The sequence below is a fragment of the Streptopelia decaocto genome, assembly GCF_964273445.1.
Source record: "Streptopelia decaocto genome assembly, chromosome: 8".
In the NCBI taxonomy this organism is placed as follows: Eukaryota; Metazoa; Chordata; class Aves; order Columbiformes; family Columbidae; genus Streptopelia; species Streptopelia decaocto.
Window position 1 is genome coordinate 15,983,984 of NC_138662.1, and position 23,593 is coordinate 16,007,576.

Below are 23,593 nucleotides of genomic sequence, written 5' to 3' on the forward strand. Positions count from 1 at the left end.
TTGTGCTCCTGGGTTTTGCTCGGTGAAGTCGCAGGGTTCACCCCAGTGACCTGCTGCTTCCTCCGCTGCTTCTCTGCCCTGCTTCAAGCAATGGTCTCCAAGAAAGGGCCGCAGCTCTGTCCCTCAGCTAAAAACCTTTTGAAGCTTCTCTGTTAAACTCAGGACTTCATCGGGAACTGTTTGCTTAGTACTTGTGAGAGTCAGCCTACCCATCGCTGTACTGAAACAAAGGGTGAAAAACAGTATTACAGAATTTTTTATTTTTCTTTTTAAGTTTAGGCTGCACACAGAAATTTGACTACTAAACAACATCTGAAACATGATAAATCAGAACAAACGTATGGATCAGAATAAAGTTACAGCCTCACCGTTAAGCACTTGAAACTCAGTAAGAACCAAAATTGAGACTAGATATATATATATTTTTACTCACAGAGCTATTCCCCATCTGTTCTCCCCTTTCTTCTTTTACATAAAATATTCAAAAATATTCATATTTCCAAATGAAACTTTCAACATAAGTTGAAGTAAAAATCTGAATTTTGGACTTAGTTTAAAAAATACTTTTTGTTTTCTTTAATGGAAAGGTAGAACATGTTTTTTTTAGAAACAGACACCTTCCAAGAACTTTTGTCTTCTACCAAAACTCAACGTCCAGTCAAGAGGGTTCCAGTGCAAGCTTTTTGATCAGCAAGAACTTACTGTTAGGCACTTAGACATGCATGTTTTGGCTAAAGAGACCACTTTTGGAGACAGTTCAGTGCCATTCAGATATTGAACTCAATCCAAATCTAACAGACTTTGAGAAGCTCTCATAATTTCAAATTAAAATCTCCATGACTCAAAATCACTTTTGTCTTTTGATGATTTTATCTCATTTTATTTCCTGGAAAATCAGGAGAATCTGCTGCTCCATAGATGCTTTATATTACTACACATCTTTACATGTATTGTACAAGTTGTTTCTCAGAAAAATTTACTCTCAGTACTGTACTGATCGTATCTACCTACTCTGTTTTTCTCATCCTTTGTGTCAGAGTAGTGACTTTGTATCTCTCCATTATTCTCCAACTATTTAAAGGGCCTAGTACTGTTTTTATGGGTAACAACTAATAGTTTTAAATAGCTGCAATGATTAAAAAATGTGAAGAAACTGGAATCCAGTGAGTAAGAACACATTCCAAATTGTTCTGCTTGTCTTCTGTTGTATGGAGAAGTACTAGTACATACGGACACACTTTGACAAATATAAATTACACTTTGTAAAGCCATTGAATAAGTAGCTCTAGCCTACACACATTTTCATGTTATGATAATAAAAAAATACCTGTACTAATTACTAAATAATACATCTAATCAATAACAATAGTTTTATTACTCATAAGCTATAATTAATAAAACACCATGGGTTCTAAAGTAACCATTAAAAGAATTAATACTGTAATTTCATTTTAAGGTCTTTACATGTATCTGAAGTCTATTAAAATAAATGAAAAGCCTCTCAATGACTCCGGATGATGCCCTGCATGTTAATGATGCTCCATGTTATTTGAACTACTGCAAATCACTTTTAAGATATTGCCTAAACACTGAAGCACTGATTATGTTTCACGTAGGTGGATATAACGTCTCACGAAAAGCGCACACATTCCCCCTCCATTCTCATTTTCAAAATCAAGGTAGTTTTGCTCAGACTTTCATAAAGCATTATATATTAAGACAGAGGAGGAATAAGGAATCACCAGAAATCAGGCAGGGACATGGGAACCTGGTCTCCCACCAGATGTGGTTCTCTTGATAGCTGCTGCATTTGAAGCATGTATTCACTGAATTTATTTGGTTATGACGCAAAACGCATGAAGGACTTAATGAAAGGGAATAAGGGGGGAAAAAAGGGTTTCTAGGGAAGTAAAAAACTGACTTATGTTATTGGAGAAATACACATTGAAAAAAAGCGTACTTGTGCCAAATAACCAATTCACAAAGTGCACCAAGAACTACTACCAAAAAATGTACACAAAATAAGGCCACAATTACTATTTGTTTTACTGAAGAGCAAATCACTGCATACATGAGTTAACAGCAAATATAAAGACATTTACACACCAACAATACACACATATCTAACAGCTAAAAGTCCTACACACTACTCTTTTCAAGAACTGTTAAAACATATTAGTATTAGAAAAGAGAATTAAGAATGGCATCCTAGAAAAAGATCCGTAAACCCCTTGATTTTTATCCCAGGTACTTCTGAAAATACCATTAGTTGCATATTTGCTGCCAAGCACCTAATTACCTTTGAACATCTAGCCCTGCACTGCTACAGCTTGAGTGATCGAGGTATCAACATCACTCATCATGATGAAGATAATTTTAATGATGAAAGCATTGCTAGAAGTTATTTTAAAATTCATTTTTACTTTAACTTCTTTAGAGATGATTTGTTTGAGTACCTGAGACACAGTAACTAATCACTGAGGGTTTTCTTTGCAAATAATAAAAATAGATTTATATGCCTTCCCGGTAGGAATGAGAATTCCATCACCTCCTCCTGAATTTCTGAGCTATCGAATATTTGATGAGTGCTTGGGGAATCAGTATTGTGTCTTTTCACAGCAGTAATCAAGGAATGAAGTATTCTCTGCCGTAATGAATCTACCTCAGGCCCAAACGATGAATATTTCAAATGCAAAACCAATATGTTTGTTTTGAACACATTTAAGTTTGGCTTTAATAAAGCAAGTAGTGAAGTGTGCAATGAATTATATTGTTAGATGGTTAAAACAGAGCCATGCAATATGTCTGAATGCATTTAATCCAAGTAAGTACTCATTTCAAATGCGACTTGTAAATATGTATTACAAGCATATATACGAATGGATGACTCAGGAACCACTGAGATCCTTTCCTCCCCCTCCTGGCTTGCTTCAAAACCAGCTCAATCTGACAATTAACCAAGGCCCAGAGCCAGAATATCATTAAGTACAAGTTGAACCTTTTGTGGCTTGAAATTAAGCACGTGCACCAGCCACTCAACATAGGGTCATTTAAATCAAGACTGAAGTGCCCTACTGGACTGGGACTTGCCATGAGTTTCAGCAGATCGGTGGGTCTCAACGTGCAGCCACAGACAACTATTAAGAGGTCCACAAAGCAGTGAGCCCCAGCAGATGGGTCCTGTCACTGTGGTGTCACCTTTTCTGCAAATCCAGAAGGTTTCACTGCACACCAAGAGGATACCAGTGGCAAGAGGTAACGGATCTGTGATGTTAAACACCTTACACTAGCACCTTGAGAAACAGCAGGTAACCCCAATACTAACAGCAACAGTCATGTTGTTTTCTCCTGAAAAACTTGTTGGGAGCCGAAGAGAACTTCGTTTGTCTCCAGAAGATCTGGACTTTTGCTAAAATAACAAGTGAGTTATCTTTAACAACAAATATAATTATCTTTTACTCACATTAACTGTTTAATACTCTGATCCCCTCTCTGACAAACTGACTTTTTCCCACAAACTTTCCCACTTCAAGAAAAATAAACATTTTTTCCCACTGATTCCCCCCCACTCCAGTGAAACATGTTTATGGGCTTTAATACCATTATAAAAGTCACCAGCAGGCTGGAGTTCCCTTCTCCCCTTTTCAGCTTGTTCCACCTTAAGAGGTTTTAAAACAATTTGAACTACAAAGATGGGAGGTTCCTAAGTCACTTTGCTGCTCCATTACACTCACTGTGCCGTCACTGAGGATGAGAGAGGATCTTGAAGGAAACACCACAGCATGGTGCAAGGTTTTGTTTCTTTGCTCCTTGTTTTTTTGCACAGTGAGGCACTCCATTCTGCCCCAAACACACAGCTACAGAACAAAAGTCTGCAAAAATTTTCAGCAGCACTCCCCTGTACATAAATTAGTCCTTGGCATGATGCTTGAAGTGCTGCCATGGTCAGAAAAGGGACTAAGCATCATGAGACCCTTTTCCTCAACATACCTGTTTCACTTTACAACTTGTACTGCAATGTAAAAATCAGTTTTTAGAGCCTAGCTAGAGATTTCAGGCCAGCTCATCTCATTTGCAAGTTGAGAATACCTGCTATAGAGTCCCCACAGTGTTATTGTACAGGAGACTCTCTAAGTGTCTATCCACAATGAAATACAGAGATGAGCAATTATAGCAGTTTGTATTTGCAAGAATTGTTTCCTGATTTTAACTAATGATTTTTTTTTTATTTGTCAGGTCAACTGACCTGTAGCATGCAAACAGAATTTATCAAACAGAGTTTACAATGAAAGCAATGAGAAAAGCATAATTAGCAATTACAACCAAGTTCCAAATGCTTCAATTATCCAAGTTCAGAACCAAAGTACTTTGCCTGGAAATTGCCCCTGAAACAGCGAATTTAATAAGGAAAATTCTTATATAGTCCAGGTTAAATTATTTAAAAAGGAGGAAAGAGGGTTCTTAATTATTTAATGTTTCACCAATAATTATACAGTTCAGTATAATGTTCATTCACTGGAGAGCCTGATTTTCAAAGGAACATTTGTGAACATCAGTCAAACAAAAAACACCTGCCAGACTATAAATTCAGTCAGTGCGATACACATTCATTACAACACAGCATTAACACATTAGCAAAAATCCAAGTCTTGACTTAATGGCAAATCTATCCAATAATTTCCGTGTTAAAATATTTACATAGAAAAGCATGCACAATTTAGTTTTCCAATGTATTTGTAAAAAAACAGTGTGACCGCTATTACTACAATTTTTTAAAGCTGTGTTCTAGATAAATGAGTTAGAGATGAGACTACAGCTCAAACTATGAAATAGTCAAAGCTGCCAGTCAAAATGTGTCCATGGACATCTTAGGGATATTTCATTCAAACTTGCTAAGAATCAGTTTTAAAAGACAGCTTTTAAATTAATTGGTTGAAATACTAGCCATGGTAAGCTTATCTGCATGGTGCTGGGGAGCAAGGCCAAAGGAACACCAAGAATTTCTGAATGCAACTGTCTGTAAATGGCACCTTGGTCAAACACAGCATGGATCTGCAAAGGATTGTCACCATCAGTAAATAACCCTATGTACAGAAACTCAAGTTCTATGGGGCAAACTCTAGGAAATCCTCATGATGGCCACAACAGAAGCAGCTATGCTGAAGCCCTTCGAGTTTAGTTACACGGGCCAGAATTCCGCACATGCCCTTGCAGAATGGGGACTTCGGGCTCTACAAATCTTCCTTGGCAGCTTTCCATCTCACAGCGGAACTACCCAGAGGGAAGAGCTGATACCTGCAGAAGTTTAATGGCATGCCACCGATTTATCATTTCAACCCAAAGGCAAGGAAAAAAATACCCAAAAAAAGAGAAAACCATTTCCTTGCAGCTGCAAGGGAGGTTGTCCCTGGGTCACTTTGCTAAAGAATTATCTTAGCCCCACTCTCTGGAAGAGATCAGAGACTGTTTATCAGTAATGGCTTCAGATTTCATGGCTCCTGGAGCCGAGGAGCCCAGCTGCACCATCATCCAGACTTTACAGCCTAATGTCCTGTGGCCTGCAGGGCTAGAAATGATGAAAAGTATAGATTTCTGCTTCCCTGAGGGGACCGCAACACTTGGTTGTGGTCTTAAAGAGCCTGAGGTCTCTTACAATCAAAGATTTTTTTTTTTTTTAACAGCATTACAAACTATCTTAGGTTATTTTTAGTGAGTTTAACGGCTCCCTTAGAATTGTGCAAAGTGCGAATTGCAGTAAGTGCAGCACCTGCCTTTGCAGGTGGGGAATACAAAACACAGTCCCACTACAGTTTTAAGAACCTCTAAAAGCAGTTTTTATGGAATAAATATCACATACAGACTAGGAAATGGCACAACGTGGGGCAGTGCTTCACGTGGTTTATGTGAAGCACATCAGGGTATTTTAGCAATTAAATTCCAGACTGACGATGCCACGTGTATTGCACACCACGGCATAACACATGCTCCTTCTGACACGGCACACACGCATAATGTGCCGCTCTTCACTGTGGTATAAATCAAGCAGCAGTGCCTCTGGTCGTTCTGTTTCTAAACTCCTGTCTTGTAAGGCCAAATTCAATTTGCCCAATGCTTCCCACAGCACATCAAGATGAAGAAGTCTGGGGAATCATCCTGCTATGCCACTGTAAATTATCACAGCTCCACCAAATCTACCCTAACATGAAACGCCACAGAAGTGCTCAGAATTCAACGGTGATGAATTTAACATGCCTACTTCCACTAGCCTGATGTCAGCAGAGATACAGCAATTTATGCAATACAAGGATCAGCCCTTTTCTCCTTATCAAAGCACTTGATCAAAATCAGTGACATGGAAAAAAGACAACCTTACTTAATTTGAACAGGAGAGTCAGACTTGTCACTCTAACATCATAAGAAAGAGGGAGGTATTTACATATGGGTACTTGCATATTCTTTTTTATCTGACTTCACAAAGATAACAGTAAGATCATTTTCTTCCTCAGCAAAAACTAGTGTGAAACCTCATGGAGGACCAGCATTTTCCCTTGCTCTTCCCTCCCTTTTGAACAAGCAACACCTTGAGATATCTCAAAATCTTCATTAGCCACTTCTCTGTACGGTGGTATGGAGTTGCTTCAGCTCTCTGTATTGGATTCACCCTTGAGTCAAAGGAAAAACTATTTCTGATGCAAAATGACAAAAAGCCCCCATTGCTGAGCACCACTGCTGTTCGACCTGCCAGCCAGCGCAAGCACCAGCCTGTACCCCGCACTGCAGCTCTGGAGCGTGTCGAACCAACAAATGAGCTAACCAGGCAGTCACGCTCTTCAGGATGCATTTTTAAAAAGGAGATGCATAAATTCACTCATTTGGAAACCTGGTCTCCTCAAGAACTTGTTACTATGACAATTTAGAAGAAGCTGCTACAGATAAGATTGATGAAACTTATTGATTAATTTTCTCTCAAGCTACGTTTGAATTTTAAGTTTTCTCTAAACAGAACCAGTTCGCATGGGTTTGTTAGTATTCCAGGGACCCCAGCAATGTACTTCAGCAGTGAAGGAAGTTCCATGATAAATGTGTTCTTCAATCTGCATCTGTAAAGTAGCTATAAAATCAGAACAATTCATGCAAAATTTTTCATTATGTTTCTAAATATACTTATTTACATTTTAAATCACACACAGACAATATGAAATATCTTTCACTTAGACAGGTGGGAACAAGAAAACAGATGCATCCATTAAGCTTGAAACAATTCAATGAATTAAATAGTGCTTGGTGAATGCTTTGGTTTATGGATATAGCTCTTGTTTAAACTTACTTGAAAAAACACGGCCATAGCTCCTACTACTCTGTTTTCTAGAACTGCTGTTCCAAAACTGTCAAAGTCATCAGGATTGTAGAAGTAAATCTGCATCTGTAAAAATTAAAAACAACAACAAAATCAGATTAGTGTTGATTCATACAGCTTTCAAATGAGGTAATGCATATACACCATACATAAACCCAGTGTTATGAATTGGAGATAAAGGAATTCTGCTGAACAATATTGTTTAACTAGCATCTTGATTAATAGCATGACTGCCCTACTGGGACAGTAACCAGGGAACAGAGTCAATGCAATGCATTTTAATAACAAACCCAAGGATAAACAGTATGGCCAGTCTGTTTAGATGGTAAACTTTGCGCATTCTGCTAGGATCTCTTCTTTTCTTTACTCATTGCAGGCTCATCTTCTGCTCTGTTAAATGTGCTAAACATATTTGTCTCAAAAACCATAGAGAATTTTTGAAAAGGATTTCAACATTTAGAGTTATTTCTTTACTCCTAAAGCAATTTGTAAGATAAAAGCCCGTCTCTGTAGCAATGCATTTTTATGAGGCTCTGATATTCAGGACTATCAGTTAGGGTCAGACTTCTCTCTGACTTCAGTTAAATTTCATGACTTTTATCTCCAAAGCGTCGGCACTCAGCAAAAAGTATAAGTGAGACAAAACCACATGTTTTGATGTCATTTTAGGACTAATAATAAATATTAATAATTAGGCAATCCCAGAGTGAAAGCAGGTGAGAAGAATGATTACCCCCAAACAGCAAACATCTGAATTACACAAATACAGGAGGACTGAGGAAACAGCTTCCTTCAGACATTCTGCTGTTGAACAATCCCCCTTTCCTACACACGTGCCATGAATAAGGGCAACACACAGAGGCCTGTGGGCACTACTGCTCTTCTAATTCCCTTAAGGTTCTCGTTGCATTTCCCACATTAGCTGAGCTCCCGCTTCCCCCCGCTGTCCTAACACACCGCTGCTTCCCCAGCACGTGTTCAGCCTCTCCACTCCCAGAGCAGCCCCTAGTGCTAGTCCATCTGTATCAGCCACAATTTGCTCCGAAAGACATGCTTTACATCCAAAACATGCAACGCACCCTTCTCAACATGACACCATGCAGGTGTGCACATTTTCATGAAATAAATTCAGTATTGGTAACATGTGTTGTATGCGTGCTCTACACATTACAAATTAAAAACATGTGCCTGATTATTCTATGATTCTATGGTAAAAGCCAAGCACAAGAACTGGACTTTGCGGCAGTTGCTCTTGGGGCCATTCAGGGATCCTCCTGGATGGATTTCACAACCTGAACCAGGACCAGCACATCTGTGGGGCAACACTACTGCAGGACAGTTGGCCAACGTGTACACTCACTCATGCACAATTATTCCAGTAAAAACACCTGTTCCTGGCTATGAAACAGGAATGGACCCAACAGGCTTCTGTGCCACTGGCCTCTTGCCTGAAACTGCACATTCACTCCTGCTTCTCTGCTGCCACTCAGCATTACCCGACCTATTCTGGCTTTTCACAGCATCACTAGGTGATAAGAAATAACCACACAGCACATAGTAACTGGACATGTCAGGTCTGGCTGAGCCTGCCCGCGCCTCCCAGCACGTCGCCGGTCTGACCATCACTCCCTCCTGCAGGTCCGTCTGCAGGCAAATGTTCCGCTGGAACCAACAGCTTCTTCAGGGCTCTTTGGGTTTTTCCAAGACTGTGCTGCATGTCAAATCCTACCATATTCAGAAATGCAACCATTTTTCCAATATTCTAAAAGTTTATATATTGCTAGATGAGATGATACCCTTTCATCTTGCTCAGGTATGTTTCTATTCATATTTACCGATTCCCAGGCTTCTGACTGTATGTATTGCCTGCAATGTATAATACTGGCAGACTACCTATACATCCAATAAAACATCACCATATAGAGAAAAGGCCAAGATGAAGATCAGTCTCTTCAGAGGTAGAAGTACTTTTTTTCAGAAGGAAGATAAAATAAAACCACACTCCAAATGGCTCACCAGAAAAAATTGTCTGGCGCCCTCTCTAGCTTCATAACATTTGAAAGCAATTTTCTTCCCCTATTTTGGGCTTCCTATTCCCAGTGTACTCACAGCATACGCAGAGATGCTGGCAATATCTCACAAAGGTGGTGGTGCCTCCAGGTTCTGACAACGCATGCTTTGAACAAACGTAGACTGAGGTACAGCCATTCATTGATGTAGAAATTAGAAACAGTTTGTTTCAGGTGGAACTGCTTAAACTTCAATTTAGCCAGCACAGACAATAGCTCACAAACCACTCACAAATTACATTTTGCCCCCCTTTAAAATAAAGCCTAAAATTAGGTATACCTGATATAAAACACTTCACTATATAGTCCTCAGAGGAGTTTATGAAGAAAAGTATCACTGAGTGAGTTCAGCATATGCCAAAATCATTTTGGATCAATTTTGCTCACAGCATTTTAAGGAAATTAATTTTTACAATACACTTCTGGATAGAGGTGCAAAGGGCTTTGGTAAAAAAGTGCTTAATTCAGATCCCTCGTCTCAGCAGGGCAATTTCACAGACTAATCAAGAACCACACTCTGCCTTGATTACCATACACATTGAAACATTTTCCCACTGCTCCCTGGTGTTTTTCCAGAGAGCGTGGCTCCTCTCTCTGCATCCATCAAGTCAAGGGGAACTGTCTTGTATGAAAAATTATCATCATCTGTCATACAGTAGCTTCCTTATGTGTTCATACAGCTAGAAGGAACATTTTAGGAGTAGAATCTCCCAGGAATTGCTATTATATAATTTAAACATGCATACACTGCAAAAACAATGTTAAGAAGATGGCAAAGTTACATCCTCAAAGATATATGGTTCAGGCTGCTCATAAAACCACACCTGGACACCACCGAGCATTAGTATTATGACAATTTTCCAATTACGTGATCTCATGCTTTCCTCAATTTACAATAAAATGTAAATGTATGTAACATTTTTGTTCTTTTATACATAAAATACACATTTGTCAGTATTATCAGGCATTTATCAGTAGATATTTAATATTTTCTATGGATGGCATAATGCTCTTTATGTACAAATCAGAAATAAGACAGTTAACAACAAAATGATTTTCACTGCATAATTAAGTGGCCTAAACATGCCAGAAAGTTTTCACTATTACTCCTTATTACATAATTAGTATATAGAATAGATGGTGCATCTTGCATATAAATAATTTCTACTGTCTCTGCCTGGTACATAGAAAGCAGTCATGCAGAATGCAACAAAGGAGCATCTACGCTAAGGAGAATCTGGATCTTATTATGATACGTTATTTGTGGAATACAGAACAGAGCATCATCCAAGCTTGCACATCCGACCTGAAATGTGGCACCGCTTGTCTCCAGCACCATCTTCTTGGACATCTTTGAATGTGATTTCACAATAGCTTCTCTTTTCCATTTTTTAAAAAATATATATTTTTAAAGGCTCTGAACCCCTCAGCAAAGGGAAAGCCTGAAATACTCTCTGTAGTTTCTACAGTGTGATACTAACTGGCTGCAGTCAGAATGCTCCATTCCACACATCACAGCTCATGGTGCTGCAAATGGCCTTCCCAGTGGCATAGGTCCCAGAGGGCATATGAGTCCCCTTCTCTATGGCACAACATACTGGATTTAGAAGTCTTTCACATCTAGCCCTGTTACAGCTAACAAGGCTGAGAAAGGCTTACACAGGCTTCCTTAATCTCAGATGTGCAACACAGCAGTATTGCTTGCATGTATCTTGTAAAGATCTATTATTAAAAAAATGTACTGTCCAAGCAACTTGAAATTTTCAGTATTTTGATAAGGCTAGGCTGAAACAAACCGTCTCTAGAGAGAAAAAGGCATTTTTCTCGCAGGAAGACTCTCTTCATCCTAAAATGCTACCAACAAGTACTGCAGCTACAGAGCTTTACTGAGGCGGGGAGAGGGCAAGAGTTTGTTTTTAATGGAAAAACTTTATGCTTTGACACTCTTCACACTCCAAAAGAGTAGAATTGTTTTCACTCAAACTTGAGAGAGATTTGCCGTACAGCACAGCTTAAGCCTGAAAAAAATCTCACTGAAGGGGAAAATCTTCAGAATGTTACAAGTGCCTTAAAACAGAGGATTAGAGAGAAAACCATCGCTCTGCCATAACCCAGGAGATAATTGTCAGTCACCCTGTAAAACCATGTCATGTTTTCCAGTCTCTTCTGTCCAGAAAGATCTAGTGCCCAGCCATTACAGTTTCCAAGCACTCCAGGCCTTTTTCCAGCTGACAGCACTTACACAAATGAATACACCACATACATCCAAAACCGGAGTAATTCCCAAGCCTAAAGCATCTTTTACCTCCATGATCCTACCAGCTACAACACCCCTCCACCACACCATGGGGCAGACAATCCCTTCCTCCTTGGGGTCAACCTGCTCTCTGCAGAAACACCTTTCTTCAGCCCTGTTCTTCCAACCTCTACAGGAATCCGGTGTTCCTCAGAGCTGGTGAAACGTCAAGCCCTGCTCTGGGCTGAAGAGATTTTGACCCAAAACTTGGGCTGCCACCACACTGATCTTATGAGGACAGGTTGTCCTAAATGTGTGTTACTGAGAAATACTGCCCACCGGAGATCAGCTCTGTTTTTATTAAGTACAATTGCCTCTGAATGGCTAAACCCTCTATGAAATGTCGCTGGCTTGCAAAAACTGAGCCTGCTTCAAACAAATGCCTTCTCCCCACCACCCATCCACAAATAAAAGGCTCTGGCTCTGTGCTCGGATTCTCCTCCTCTGCTTGGCAAGACAGACATCCAGACAGAAATCAGCATTCCCGTGCATGACATCTTTTCGCTCTTATTACCCCACTACAAAGACAGAAAGCTTACATCCAATGCAGACTACCACGGCTAAACTCATTCAGCACTTACGAGAGAAAAGCCACAATGAGCATTTGATAGATCCCAGAAGATGTGAGCGAGTTCAAAGCAATTCTAAGAGACTGGAAACCAAGCAAGTACATTTTCCATAGACAGATGCCAAGTATTTTAAAAATAAATAATTGAGACTTTTAAATTGGGCTGCTATCACCCTGTGCAACCTCCTACAGCAGATTTCTCTTCAGATTAAAAAATGAACAAAGGCTCATTGTGCTGTCACAGATGTGGAGTACAGAATATTCAATAGTACCAGAATTCTGGTGGAAGGGAGAAGATCATCAGAATTAGCTTTCCGCTCATTTCCTTCCAGCAATCCAAGGACTACCGTGCAATTTAAAGCTTAAAAAAAAAGATTTTATAGGCCAGCCAATTTTTTGATGAATCAGGCGGCAAGACGCAGAGGCAACAGATACGTGGTTTATTATGTGCTGCTTTAGAGACTGAGAGTATTTTCAGAAGAGCAAAACACACAGGCATCACAGGTAGACTGCAAATCTGTGCAGAGTGGCAAAACAAAAATTTTTAAATGCTTGCTTTAAACAACGAAGTTAATTACTGAATATACGAATCCTTAATTAGTACCTTGGCTGCTTATATTGTAAGAATAAATCATTCTCAGCCACATTTACAGCTGGATTTAAAAACTCTCGCACAAAACCAAATTCTGTGCTCAGACTACGAATCATACATGATTTTTCTTAATTGAAAGCCCGTATGTAACTTATTTCTGCTTCAAATATGTGCATAGATTTCTAGCGAACTGGATGATGTGATCCATTTGGCTGGAATAAAAATTTTCTACAGACATAATGTAATCTTCACTGCAGTACTGAAAATTCAGAATAACTGTCCTGCAGTCTGTGTGTTTACTGGAGTGTGAGATGTACACTGGGGTAATAAAGTCTGATGTTTGACTTCTCATTATATTCTCTTTAGAAAAACCATGAAACTTATCATTTATAACATATTCTAAATCTGCTTAGAAAAGGGGGGAGGGAAGAGCAAATCGTGATGTTTTCCAGTTCTCCTACTAGAGCTTGATGTAATAACATAGAGTATACTGCATTCTTTTTAAAAGATAAAGTTGAACAGGAGCAGATAATGGCATGTTTTTCCTGCCTAGTCTATTATTCATCAGTGAATTTTTAACTATAGCTAGGCAGGTACAAAGATGTACTTTGAATGTCATAATTTAGTCTTTCACATTGCCTATAAGTGTGCTGGGTAAACTGCAAAACAAAGAGTCAGACGGGGTCTTTGCCCTCAAGTAATTGCAACTTGATAATAAATACAATGCTAGGCTGGAAAAATAAAAGGAGTTGAAACAACAGGAAGAGCAAAGATCATGCAAGTGAAATAACAAAATTTAACTCAATTTAGACTTTCGCATGCCTTAGAATTATGTTAAATTGCCCTTTAATCTTTTTTAATAGTAGGCATTAATTATTGCTTTGTTGTCTACAAACAACACAGTAGGTGTATCTATGTTATAAGTCAAGATTAAATGATTTCATAGTCCTCTTCAACCCAAAAGTTGGTAGTTGCTGCACATTCTTCTCCTAACCCTGAGCAGTGTTTAAACCTGCGAGTGGTCCAGTAACAGCCTGGTAGGAACCGGGAGGCAACACGATGCTCGTAGGATTGCCCTGGGCTTCAGTGTCTTGCTGGATCTTGGCCATTTCACTCAGTATCTCAAGTGTTAAGTCCTGAATGTTAAGCGGGAAGTACCTTGGTGAGTCTGATTTCTACTGCCAGAAATAAATAGCCCCCAGGCCTGCTCCTGTCCCAAACAAGAAAAATCCACTCTCATGTATATACACCGAGTCATTACACAATGAAGGTATATTTGATGCTAAAAAGCTGTATGTTGCATTCATTTGTATTTCCATAATATGAAAATAACGGTTTCAGTGTTTATGCTTTCCATAACATGAAACTTTTTTGCAATTGCTTTGTACTCCGAGTAACAGCCATATGATTCACCATGAAATGAAGTCTGCAAAATCGTTTTGGATAAATGGAACTATAAATTCAATAGAATTTCCATGACAACATAGATTGCAACACTCCGCCACAAGTAAAATGTTATAAATCATTCAAAACCAACAAAAAAATCAGCAGCAAGTCTTCTCTTTCACAACACACAAGACTCCTGAATTATAGAGCTATGGTTATTACCTCCCCATGCAATGCCTTTAATTTCTGATCCTCTTCCTTGTTACAAGTGTTGTTTCATATCTGACCTCCTTCCAAACACAGGAAATTATAATACTAACACTTTAATACTAAAATGTAAACAAGAATTGAAGCAAAGTGAGCAGGAGGCTTTTTTGAAACTTTCCTCCTTTTCTTGTCTTCTAAAAATGTTTAAATATCTTCATCCTGTGGTAATTATACCTGTGTATCCAGATACATCACAGCATCTTGTTAGAATCACAAATTTAGGAGACTCTTTTTCTGGGAACGTGGGTGGTAAGTGTACAATAGGATGCTCAATCAGCTCGTAAAAAGGATGTGAACCACACGCCCAAGGGACAGAAGAGATTGAAGGAGAGGAGGAGGTAAAAACAACAACAAAAAAAGAATAAAAGATTACAGCACACAGCATTGCTCATTTGGACCCGTCCATCAGAGGGTTCCTGACACGTGGTATTTCACTTGAAGTCCAAGGACCTGGAATGTAGTGATTCCAGGAGGACCTTCACTGTAACTTAAAAATCACTGTGGTTGTTGCCTTCATATCTGTGAGAAAAACCTTAAAAATGCGAAGTACCTTCCCTCCTGAAAAGATTAAGCAGCCCATAAAACCAAATGAGAGACAAATAGCTCATTATTCTGATTTTTGGGTACGAGTATTTCTTATAAATCAGGCCTTTTGGTAACTTGAGAAGAAGCAGCAACCTACTAGTCCTTGGACTGCAAAGGCTCATCTTCCCAGAATACTAGAGAGTGTCTGCTGTCTTGCACAAATCACTGCCCATTTCTGGGCCTCATTTCCTCATGCGTAAACTGTGGCCATTGCCCATCACTCCTTTAACGGTATGTTTTATGAAGAGGAATAGGAAAGATTGGAAATAAATGGGAAGAATGACAAACAATTGAAAAACGTGAAAAAACCTACAATTTGGAGTGGTGGTGGAGAAAAAAAAAACTTGGGAGTGGTGGTTCATTTGCTTGATACTGCAATTAGGGAAGAGTCACACAAGTACCTCATTGAGAAAGTACATCACCTCTTAGTGCTTGTACCAAGTGCTGAACAGCTCATATCTGACACAGAGCTGATGTCTCAGGAGTTTGGCACAGACACTTATTACAAGGTGCTGCATCCACACACCCAAGGGCATCTTCCCAGGCTCCTGGAGGTCACCTGGGGTCTATTCACTGGTCTTAATCTCTGCTACCAGATTCTGACTCTGCCAGAGACTTTTTGATTTATTTAATAAGTCATTCCAAGCCTCGCCCACAGTGGCTTTGTCTAACTATGGCATATTCCAAATGACTGCAAGTGCATACACGCAGGAACATGCAACACTGAGACTCCCGTTTCAGCAAGAGGCAAACCTTGCGTTCTAAAACTGTCCGAATGGAAAAATTAGAAGCAATACTTAGCTGCTGGAAGGGGTGAAAACTGAAACAGGCAATTTAGGAAGTGGCTAAGCACCAAATGTCACAACAACTAAAAATAAGCCGGATGGACTGACTGTATGAACAGAATAGCTGTGAATTAAACCTAAAAGTGACTGTTTCAGATGTTGTTTTCATCCATTTCTCACAGTCTTCCTACAAGGAGAAATAAACTACTGAAGAAAGTTTCCAACTTCAAAATACCCAAACTGTGCGTACTTAAGAATCGATTTACTTTCTTAAATACCAATAAGTGCTTCCAGAATGGAGAGAACTGCTGGGATTTCCTAGCAAAACCTCTCCAGCATTCTTCAGAGAAAAGAAAGGAGCTGCACTTTAAAAATAAATCCTACAAAAGCACACTTTTCCTAGCATGTGTGATTAATACAATTTCATACAGCATTCACTTTAAAGATGCACTAGCACAAGTATTCATTCCTCTGAGAGCTCACATCTCAGCTCAAATTATTCTTTTAGTACTGTGGAATTCAGAATGTCCTGTGTGGTTTATTTGTTGGTGTGGGGGTTATTTTCTTTATTTTTTTTTTCTTTTTTATGGGAGAAGGCAAGCTCTGCCATGAGGTTTAATGATCTTCAAAATGCCTCAGAACAAATTTTGAGATATTTATAGTTTTGTTGCATCTCTGGATTCAAAGCCATGCAGCAGATGGGGCACGTTTTCAGAAGCATTTTGCTGGGCGAAAGGCCATTCCTATCTCTGAGGGGATGTTAAATCCTTCGGGCTGTACACTTGCAGAGTTATTTTTATTTATGAACTGCAAAGTATATGGGCAATTACAGCAGAACCAGCCCAAGAGAAGAGCCGACTTGGAAGGCTTCACAACAGAGGGTAAAAATAATACAGGCTTTCCCATATTTTGCAGAATACATATCTATTTAAGGCAACATCATAATCTCAAATATAAAGCAAGCAGGGTCTCAGTAGCTACTTGCAGATTCCTGGAGGAAGGTGGGACAGCCCTGGGACAGCACTAGTTCTGCCACAGATTTCCTGTTTGAACACCAGAGGGATTTTTCCAATGCAACTGCTTAATGCATGTGTTCCAGGACTGAGTACATTATATCCCTTCTAAAACTCAGGATCTCTTGAGAAATACCTGAAATTGAAATCCTTCCCTACCATGGGGCACTACCAAATTCCTCAGACTCTTGGAAAACCTTGCACGTAGTATCTCTGTACACTGTCTCTAATTTTCTAGGTTTCTTCACCGTTATCCTCTGGCTGTTTTACCAGAGTAGAAAGTGAAGGCTGCACATATCTGAAGTGCAGTGTTAAGAAATTTGTAAACTTCTTGGCTTAGCCACTTTGTGTACAGACACACACACAGAGTAGCTGAATATATCACCTTAACGGCACCAGATTGTTAAGCACACAAATCTGAATTAACACTAGCAAATAGAAAAAACAAACAAACAAAACACCAAAACTGGACTTCAGCACAGCAAGATATTCAAGTAAGCAGCAAAAGTGACGGAATGGTTGAAGTACTAGAAATTGTGTAGCCTTTTAAAGTGAAAAAAACCTTGTCCACTGTCACATCTGCAAACACATTTGCAAACACATTCTGTAATGGTCTTTTGCTAAATGTCAAAGTTATTCTTCCATGCCTATAGATAAACAAATCTATCTCGCACCCCCTCCCACGCTGGTACCTGCCTGCAGATGCTGTGTCAAGACTCCCCCGGTGCATCTGACTCTGCTGCTCGCTTGTGGCATGACCTTATATACTGTGAATAAAACAACCTCTCAGCTTTAACACTTCCAATTTTTTAAGGGCCCATTGATGTTGAAAGAGAAGCATGTTGAACTTCTTTGGCCTCCTGACGAACACAGCAGTGCTACCGGATTGGCATTTGAGTCCAAATATTACAGGCTTTTTTTTTTTTTATTTAGTACAGTTTTCAGTATACGCTGCCTTTTGGGAGGCATGCACAGTTGTGTCCCTGCTCAGACAGGCTCTGTGCCAGCTTCATCCCTTCCCTCTACTCTACATTTTAATAACAAAAATGAGTCTCAAGCCAAAGACTTGCATTTCCACCCTGGCTCACAACTGTATTTCTGAAAGCACCTCTTCTGCCTCAGCATCTCACATTTGAACAAATCACCTGGGTAATTGACACCATCTAAGTGCTGGTTTTCAGTAGGACAGCTGCTGGCTTTTCTCCAGACTGTGGGTGTCTTTGGCTCTAGAAATGCCCAACCAAATTAATTCTTGCTCATGCCGCTGCCGTCTCCACCAGCCCCAGACACTTGAGTCGTGCCTGCAACCATGAATAGAAACTGGAAATGCTGCAAACTGGTGCAGCCTTTCCCCATCACGTAACACGGAGAACGTGTCCCCCGCTGCCCGGGGCCAGGGCTGGGGCAGGGAGGGTATCGCCCGCTGTACAAAACCACATTGTTGTACGTGTTACCAGTACATTCACCTCTCCTGGCGTTGTTCTGTCACAGCACGAAATGCCTCAATGGAACTTGTGAAATACGGGAGTTGCGCAAGTAAAGTCTTTATCATAAATCTGGTAATTAACCTGCATAACTGATTTCCCTTCTGGTAGCAGGCATAGGTTGGAATAAACAGTCTATTCAATGCCTACTCAGAGAAGACTCCTATATTTCATGTTTACTTTAAGCAAGTATAATATAAAAACCTAGGGACAAAGGGCCTCAAAGAGTCAAATTCCTTGCGATTTCAACAGAGTGCCCTGAATCATACATAAACCAGCTATGCTCTTATCCCTAAAACCACAGGTGTGAACCAGATGTCATGCTTATCTTCTCTTGAGATTACAGCAAACAATCGCACACCTTCAGAATATAAAGTAAGCTTTGGATCAAGAAGCCTGAAATACATTAAAAGTGTGGCACTGAAGTTAAAAATTCTCATATTAACTTACAAATCACTGATTCATCTAAGAGCCTGTTTATAGCCTATGTTCTAATATTTCTTTCATTTAACCTATTTATAACAAGAAGCATTATGAATCACAAGTCTGAGATAAAACTCATAAATCTCAGTCTTGGTCATCAAGGTATTGCCGAACAGATTGTTCAAATATACCACCACCTATTTAAAATACACCATGGCTCAAGGAATAGAATTAAAGCCTTGATTTAAATTTTAAACTTTCCTATTATTGTAGTAAAGGTTTAGAAAAAGCTGAGCATATGCTGCACTTAAATATTGAAAGGAGATTAAACCCAGAATAGTATTTCAAAGAGAATTTTAAATTTAACTTACTACATAGTAACAAGACATGATACAAAAGGTGCTTTAACCCTTGATCATAACCGGCTACCTAAGAGGGCATAGCCAGAGGATATTCCAAAATGTCTGGTTTTAAGAAGATAATGATTTTCTCACTCAACTGGCAAACATCACCAATGTGCTACTGTTTGTTACTGGGGGCGTTTCAGAAAAAGAACAACAGGGTCCTCCTCAGCAGATGCACAAAATAATCACACCCCAGCATGTTTCAAAGGTCATGCTCGTATCACAGTGTTTTCTCTCTTGAACTAGGTCCAGGCATCACCTCCTGACTCCTGTGTCGGCACCGCAGGAGCAGTCATGCTCGCTGCAGAGGGTCAGGGTCTGTTGTCTCTGATAGAAGGTTCATGCCCTATTTCAGTTTTCAGTCCTATTTTCAGTGTTTTCCTCTTCCACCCCGTCTGGCTTCATTCTTTAATCCAGCGTACCTGGTTTTCTTCCACAGCATCACCCATCAAACACACACACTCCAAAGGCTGTCAGCATCTAATGCTAACACTTCACTAAGAGAAGCCTTCCAGGTCAATTTATGACAGAAATATTGCAGGTTTGTAATCAGAGCCCTAGATAAGAAAGTCTTGTGTTTACTCAATAATCCCCACATTCACTGACTAAAAGCCTGCATCTCGGTCTTCTAGCTACACAGAAAAGGTGGTGAATGCGACCTGAATCCAACAGCTGCAATGTCATCCACTTGATCCTGAGGGAATTGAACTACCCTGCTCATATGACAGTATTCACCAGTGACCCAGAGCCTCATTCTGCCCTCCGGCAGCAGAGACTGTGACTCTAGGGGAAAAGCATCCAACATATTGGCTCACTCATGTTAATAAAAGGGAGTACGAAGAGTCATAGGCTAAGGTGTTAACATGACCCTGTCTGTAATACTGAACAGTCAAACTTGGTTTGAGTCGAGAGCACATACCCAGGTTGCTCAGCTCCATGGCAACACTAATGGTTTAAACATATTTATAACCCTTTATTAAAGATACAGGATAAAAGTTAAGAACAGTGCAGAAAAATAATGAATTTAAATTATAAACAATTAAATCTTCAAGCTTCACCATATGCCTTATCCCCATTTCTGTTAGCAGATGTTTTTTCTCACAAGGTCAATCTTTGGATGGCATTAAATGTGGTGAAAAATATTATTCAGAAAAAGAGGTGATATAGGCTAGAGGTATTTCTGGAGTCCAGACCTAACTTACAAAAAAGTACCAGTGAAAAAAGTGCACAGACAGATAACATGGCTTCTGCGACTGATACTTGCAACTTCATCCCCACAGAAAACAGGCAATGAAAGCGGCTGTTACCAGGCACTCCGACAGGCGGTAGCTCCCGTCAGGTGGCAAAGGGCACAGCTCTTCCCGGCCTCACTGGCCGTGGCATCACAGGCTTGTATTAAACAGAAGGGGGAAAGAAGTGAGATAGGAAGGAAAAGAAGTGAGATCGGAGAAGAAAAGGACAAACAAAGAGGAGACAAGCATCCCTATCTCTCATGGCAAAGGAGATTTAGGCAAAGTCAGCAGCAGCTCTGGTAGCTTCCCACACTGCTGCTCTGAGCAGGTCAAAACACGTTCAGGATCATGACTGTCTTCCCAGAACACCCAGTCACGTGGTGGTTGGTGTGGTGGTATTACGGGGTCTAGAGATCCCAGGAGAACATGAAATTGCAAACATTGCGTTTTATCTCCTTCCCTTCACCAATACATCATCTGGCCCTTTCACTCTCAAGCGCTTCCTTCACACAGACTGCCAGCCAAGGGCTACAGATGGCACAAGTGCACCCATTAATAACGTCCATCGGTGATTTACAAAACAACAGTATTGATCTGCTAGTTTCCAGCTCCATTCCCTTCTCATTTAAACATATACCTCGGAAAGGTATCTTCATGTATTTTAGATTCTTTCCATCTGCCCTCTTCCTGTAGAGTTTCTTAACAATGCCACATACTGATCTTTTCTAGAGTAGCGTTGCCACAGATGTTGTCTGACAGCCAAGGCTGCATCAATATAGCCGTGGAGAGCCCTCATAAAAACACTTGGTTCAGGCCACAGGTGCACCTTGCTCTGTATCCTGTCTCAAGTACCAAGCACCATGAAAAATAAAAATGAGACAGTGAGCGTTTACACGGACAAGCAGCAACTGTCCCCTTGGCTACAGCTCTGCGGCTTCAAATGAGCCTCAGAGGCCTTTCTGAGCTGGAAGCTGCACGAGGATCATCCTTCGACTGGCTTGTCCAAAACTGTTCAATCCTCTTTCCAACCTGTATTTACTGCTGCCCACTGAAAGATCATTTCACAAGGGATTCCACAATTCATGCACTTTGATGCACTGCATGAAAAATGTTCCTTTCTGTTGAATGTGCACCTTCTGCCTTTTTGGGCTCACGATCCTTATTCATATGGTGAAGTATAACAAGTAACATCTATTTAACTTTTTTGAGATTTCATGGAGCTTTGTAATCATGTGCCATGAGTCACCTTTTCTAAGCTGAGATGTCACAACTATTTTGATTCCTGTCTCAAGGAAGGTGTTTCATTTCATGGAAGGTCCTCTATGTTTTTGGCACGTACAAAGCATTTTTGAGTTTCGGCAATCAGAACTGCCCGAGTCATATGTACCATGGAATAAAGATTTTTCCTCTTGTTTGTACTAATTTCCTAATAATTTCTCATCTTCCTATTTGCCTTTTTTCTACTGCTGAGCACTGAGCTCACGTGTTCAGAGAGTTCTTTGTAAGGACTCCAGGAACGCTTCCTTGAGTGGCAATAATTAATCTAATGTTCATTACTATATGTGCATACTCAGAATCTTCTTTTTAACCTAGTTGAACTAGAAAATGAGATTTATATGATCCTGCTTTGTGTGTGTGTCTGCATATGACATGTCAGTCCCTTATAATAACTTCAGAGCGCATTGACCAATTTCATCAAGACCAGAACGCTCGCTCAGGTTCTCAAAGACTTTGCACCCATACAAGTTCCTTTGCAATTAGATGTCAAAGTTAAAGAGAGACCCTCTTATTTTCACTGGTATGGATCAAACATTGAAGACCTTCCCTGTCCTCCTTCACAAAACACTTCATCATCACGTCTGGCATGGGCAGCAGGCATTTCAGCAGCTGTCACATTCCCTCCATACCCAGCAGAGCTGTACACAGGTGAGCCGGGGCTTTTTTGACTCAAGAGCTGTACCGCATTCACTTCTGCACCCGGGCATGCACCACGACACACAACATACCCAACTGTCTTTTACTCAGCGGGACTGGTATCAGTAGGTGTGGATTCCCACGAGTCACTGAGAAAATACCAGCATTTGGATCTGAGCACACACAATATTAATGGAAATCCACCATTCTGTTAAATATTGTAATATGGTAACTTTAATCATAAAGCCTCCTCTCAGTATTTAAATACTTCAGGCACTGTAGACATTTATACAACTAGCAGTAGATGAATTTTCAAATAGATACTTCTGAGTAATTATCCTCTTGAGACAGCACCAATTGCTAAATAATGCCTCCGTTTAATAGCACATAGCTCTTAAGAAATGAACAATTCTGGGGACTATTAAATCACTAAGAAACGTAACGAAGATGGTGATAAATACATTACATTCCATTTTAGTCCTTGTGTGCATGAGGAATAGGCCAGATTTTTCTCACCTGTTAGCTGGACTTCAAAGACAATTAGAAAAGAAAATCAGAGGGTAGCCCCTCCTCCTTGCTCTAATAAGGCAGAGTATGCAAATTTGTTCTTCCAGACATCAGCAAAGGTCTTTTACAAGCAAAATTAGTTCTCAGACTCACAGGGAAAGCTGTCTTAGCAAAACATATCAGAGGAAGAATAACTAGGTGGGATGGTGAAGTGGGAACTCCTGAAAATGCCATAATCCTTATGGACTGACTTGCGAGGAATAATTGGGCTGTCCCTCCAGAACATCCCTCTGTCATTCCAGGGAAGAAGTGCTGAGCAGAAAAATACAAGGAACAGAAAAAGTATTGAATCCAAACTCACACCAGTGAATTAGGCATGACTGGGGAGAGAGTTTTCAGATGAACCTGCCTTTGTGTAACACATAAAACTCCAGAATATCAGGAAAATGCAGACCTCTTGTTCATATAAAAGATTGGCCTTTATTCATGCTCCCTAAAGATTTTTTTTCCTAAAACTTCACCTGCTTGCATATTACTTACCGCTAATAAAAGACCCTAGGGAAAGAAATTTGCATTCTCTGGTCACCAGAGGTCTGTGAATGGGGTGACTCAGCGTGTCGCATGGGAAGAAGGTTGTCTTTTCACAATTGAGAGCAAAAAAGATGGAAGCAAAAGGCATAAAAATACTCGTCTCCTCATTCTGATACCCTT

General features: G+C 40.0%; 1 protein-coding gene across 1 annotated transcript in view; it reads right to left on the bottom strand.

Annotated features, from left to right (window-relative positions):
- The window catches only part of PTPRG (protein tyrosine phosphatase receptor type G), a 405,785-nt gene that overhangs the window by 133,581 nt on the left and 248,611 nt on the right, over positions 1-23,593 (bottom strand). Inside the window, exon 5 of the mRNA XM_082059907.1 lies at positions 7,328-7,423. Coding sequence (XP_081916033.1) covers positions 7,328-7,423 — 96 coding nt within the window. The remainder of the gene's footprint in view (positions 1-7,327; positions 7,424-23,593) is intronic.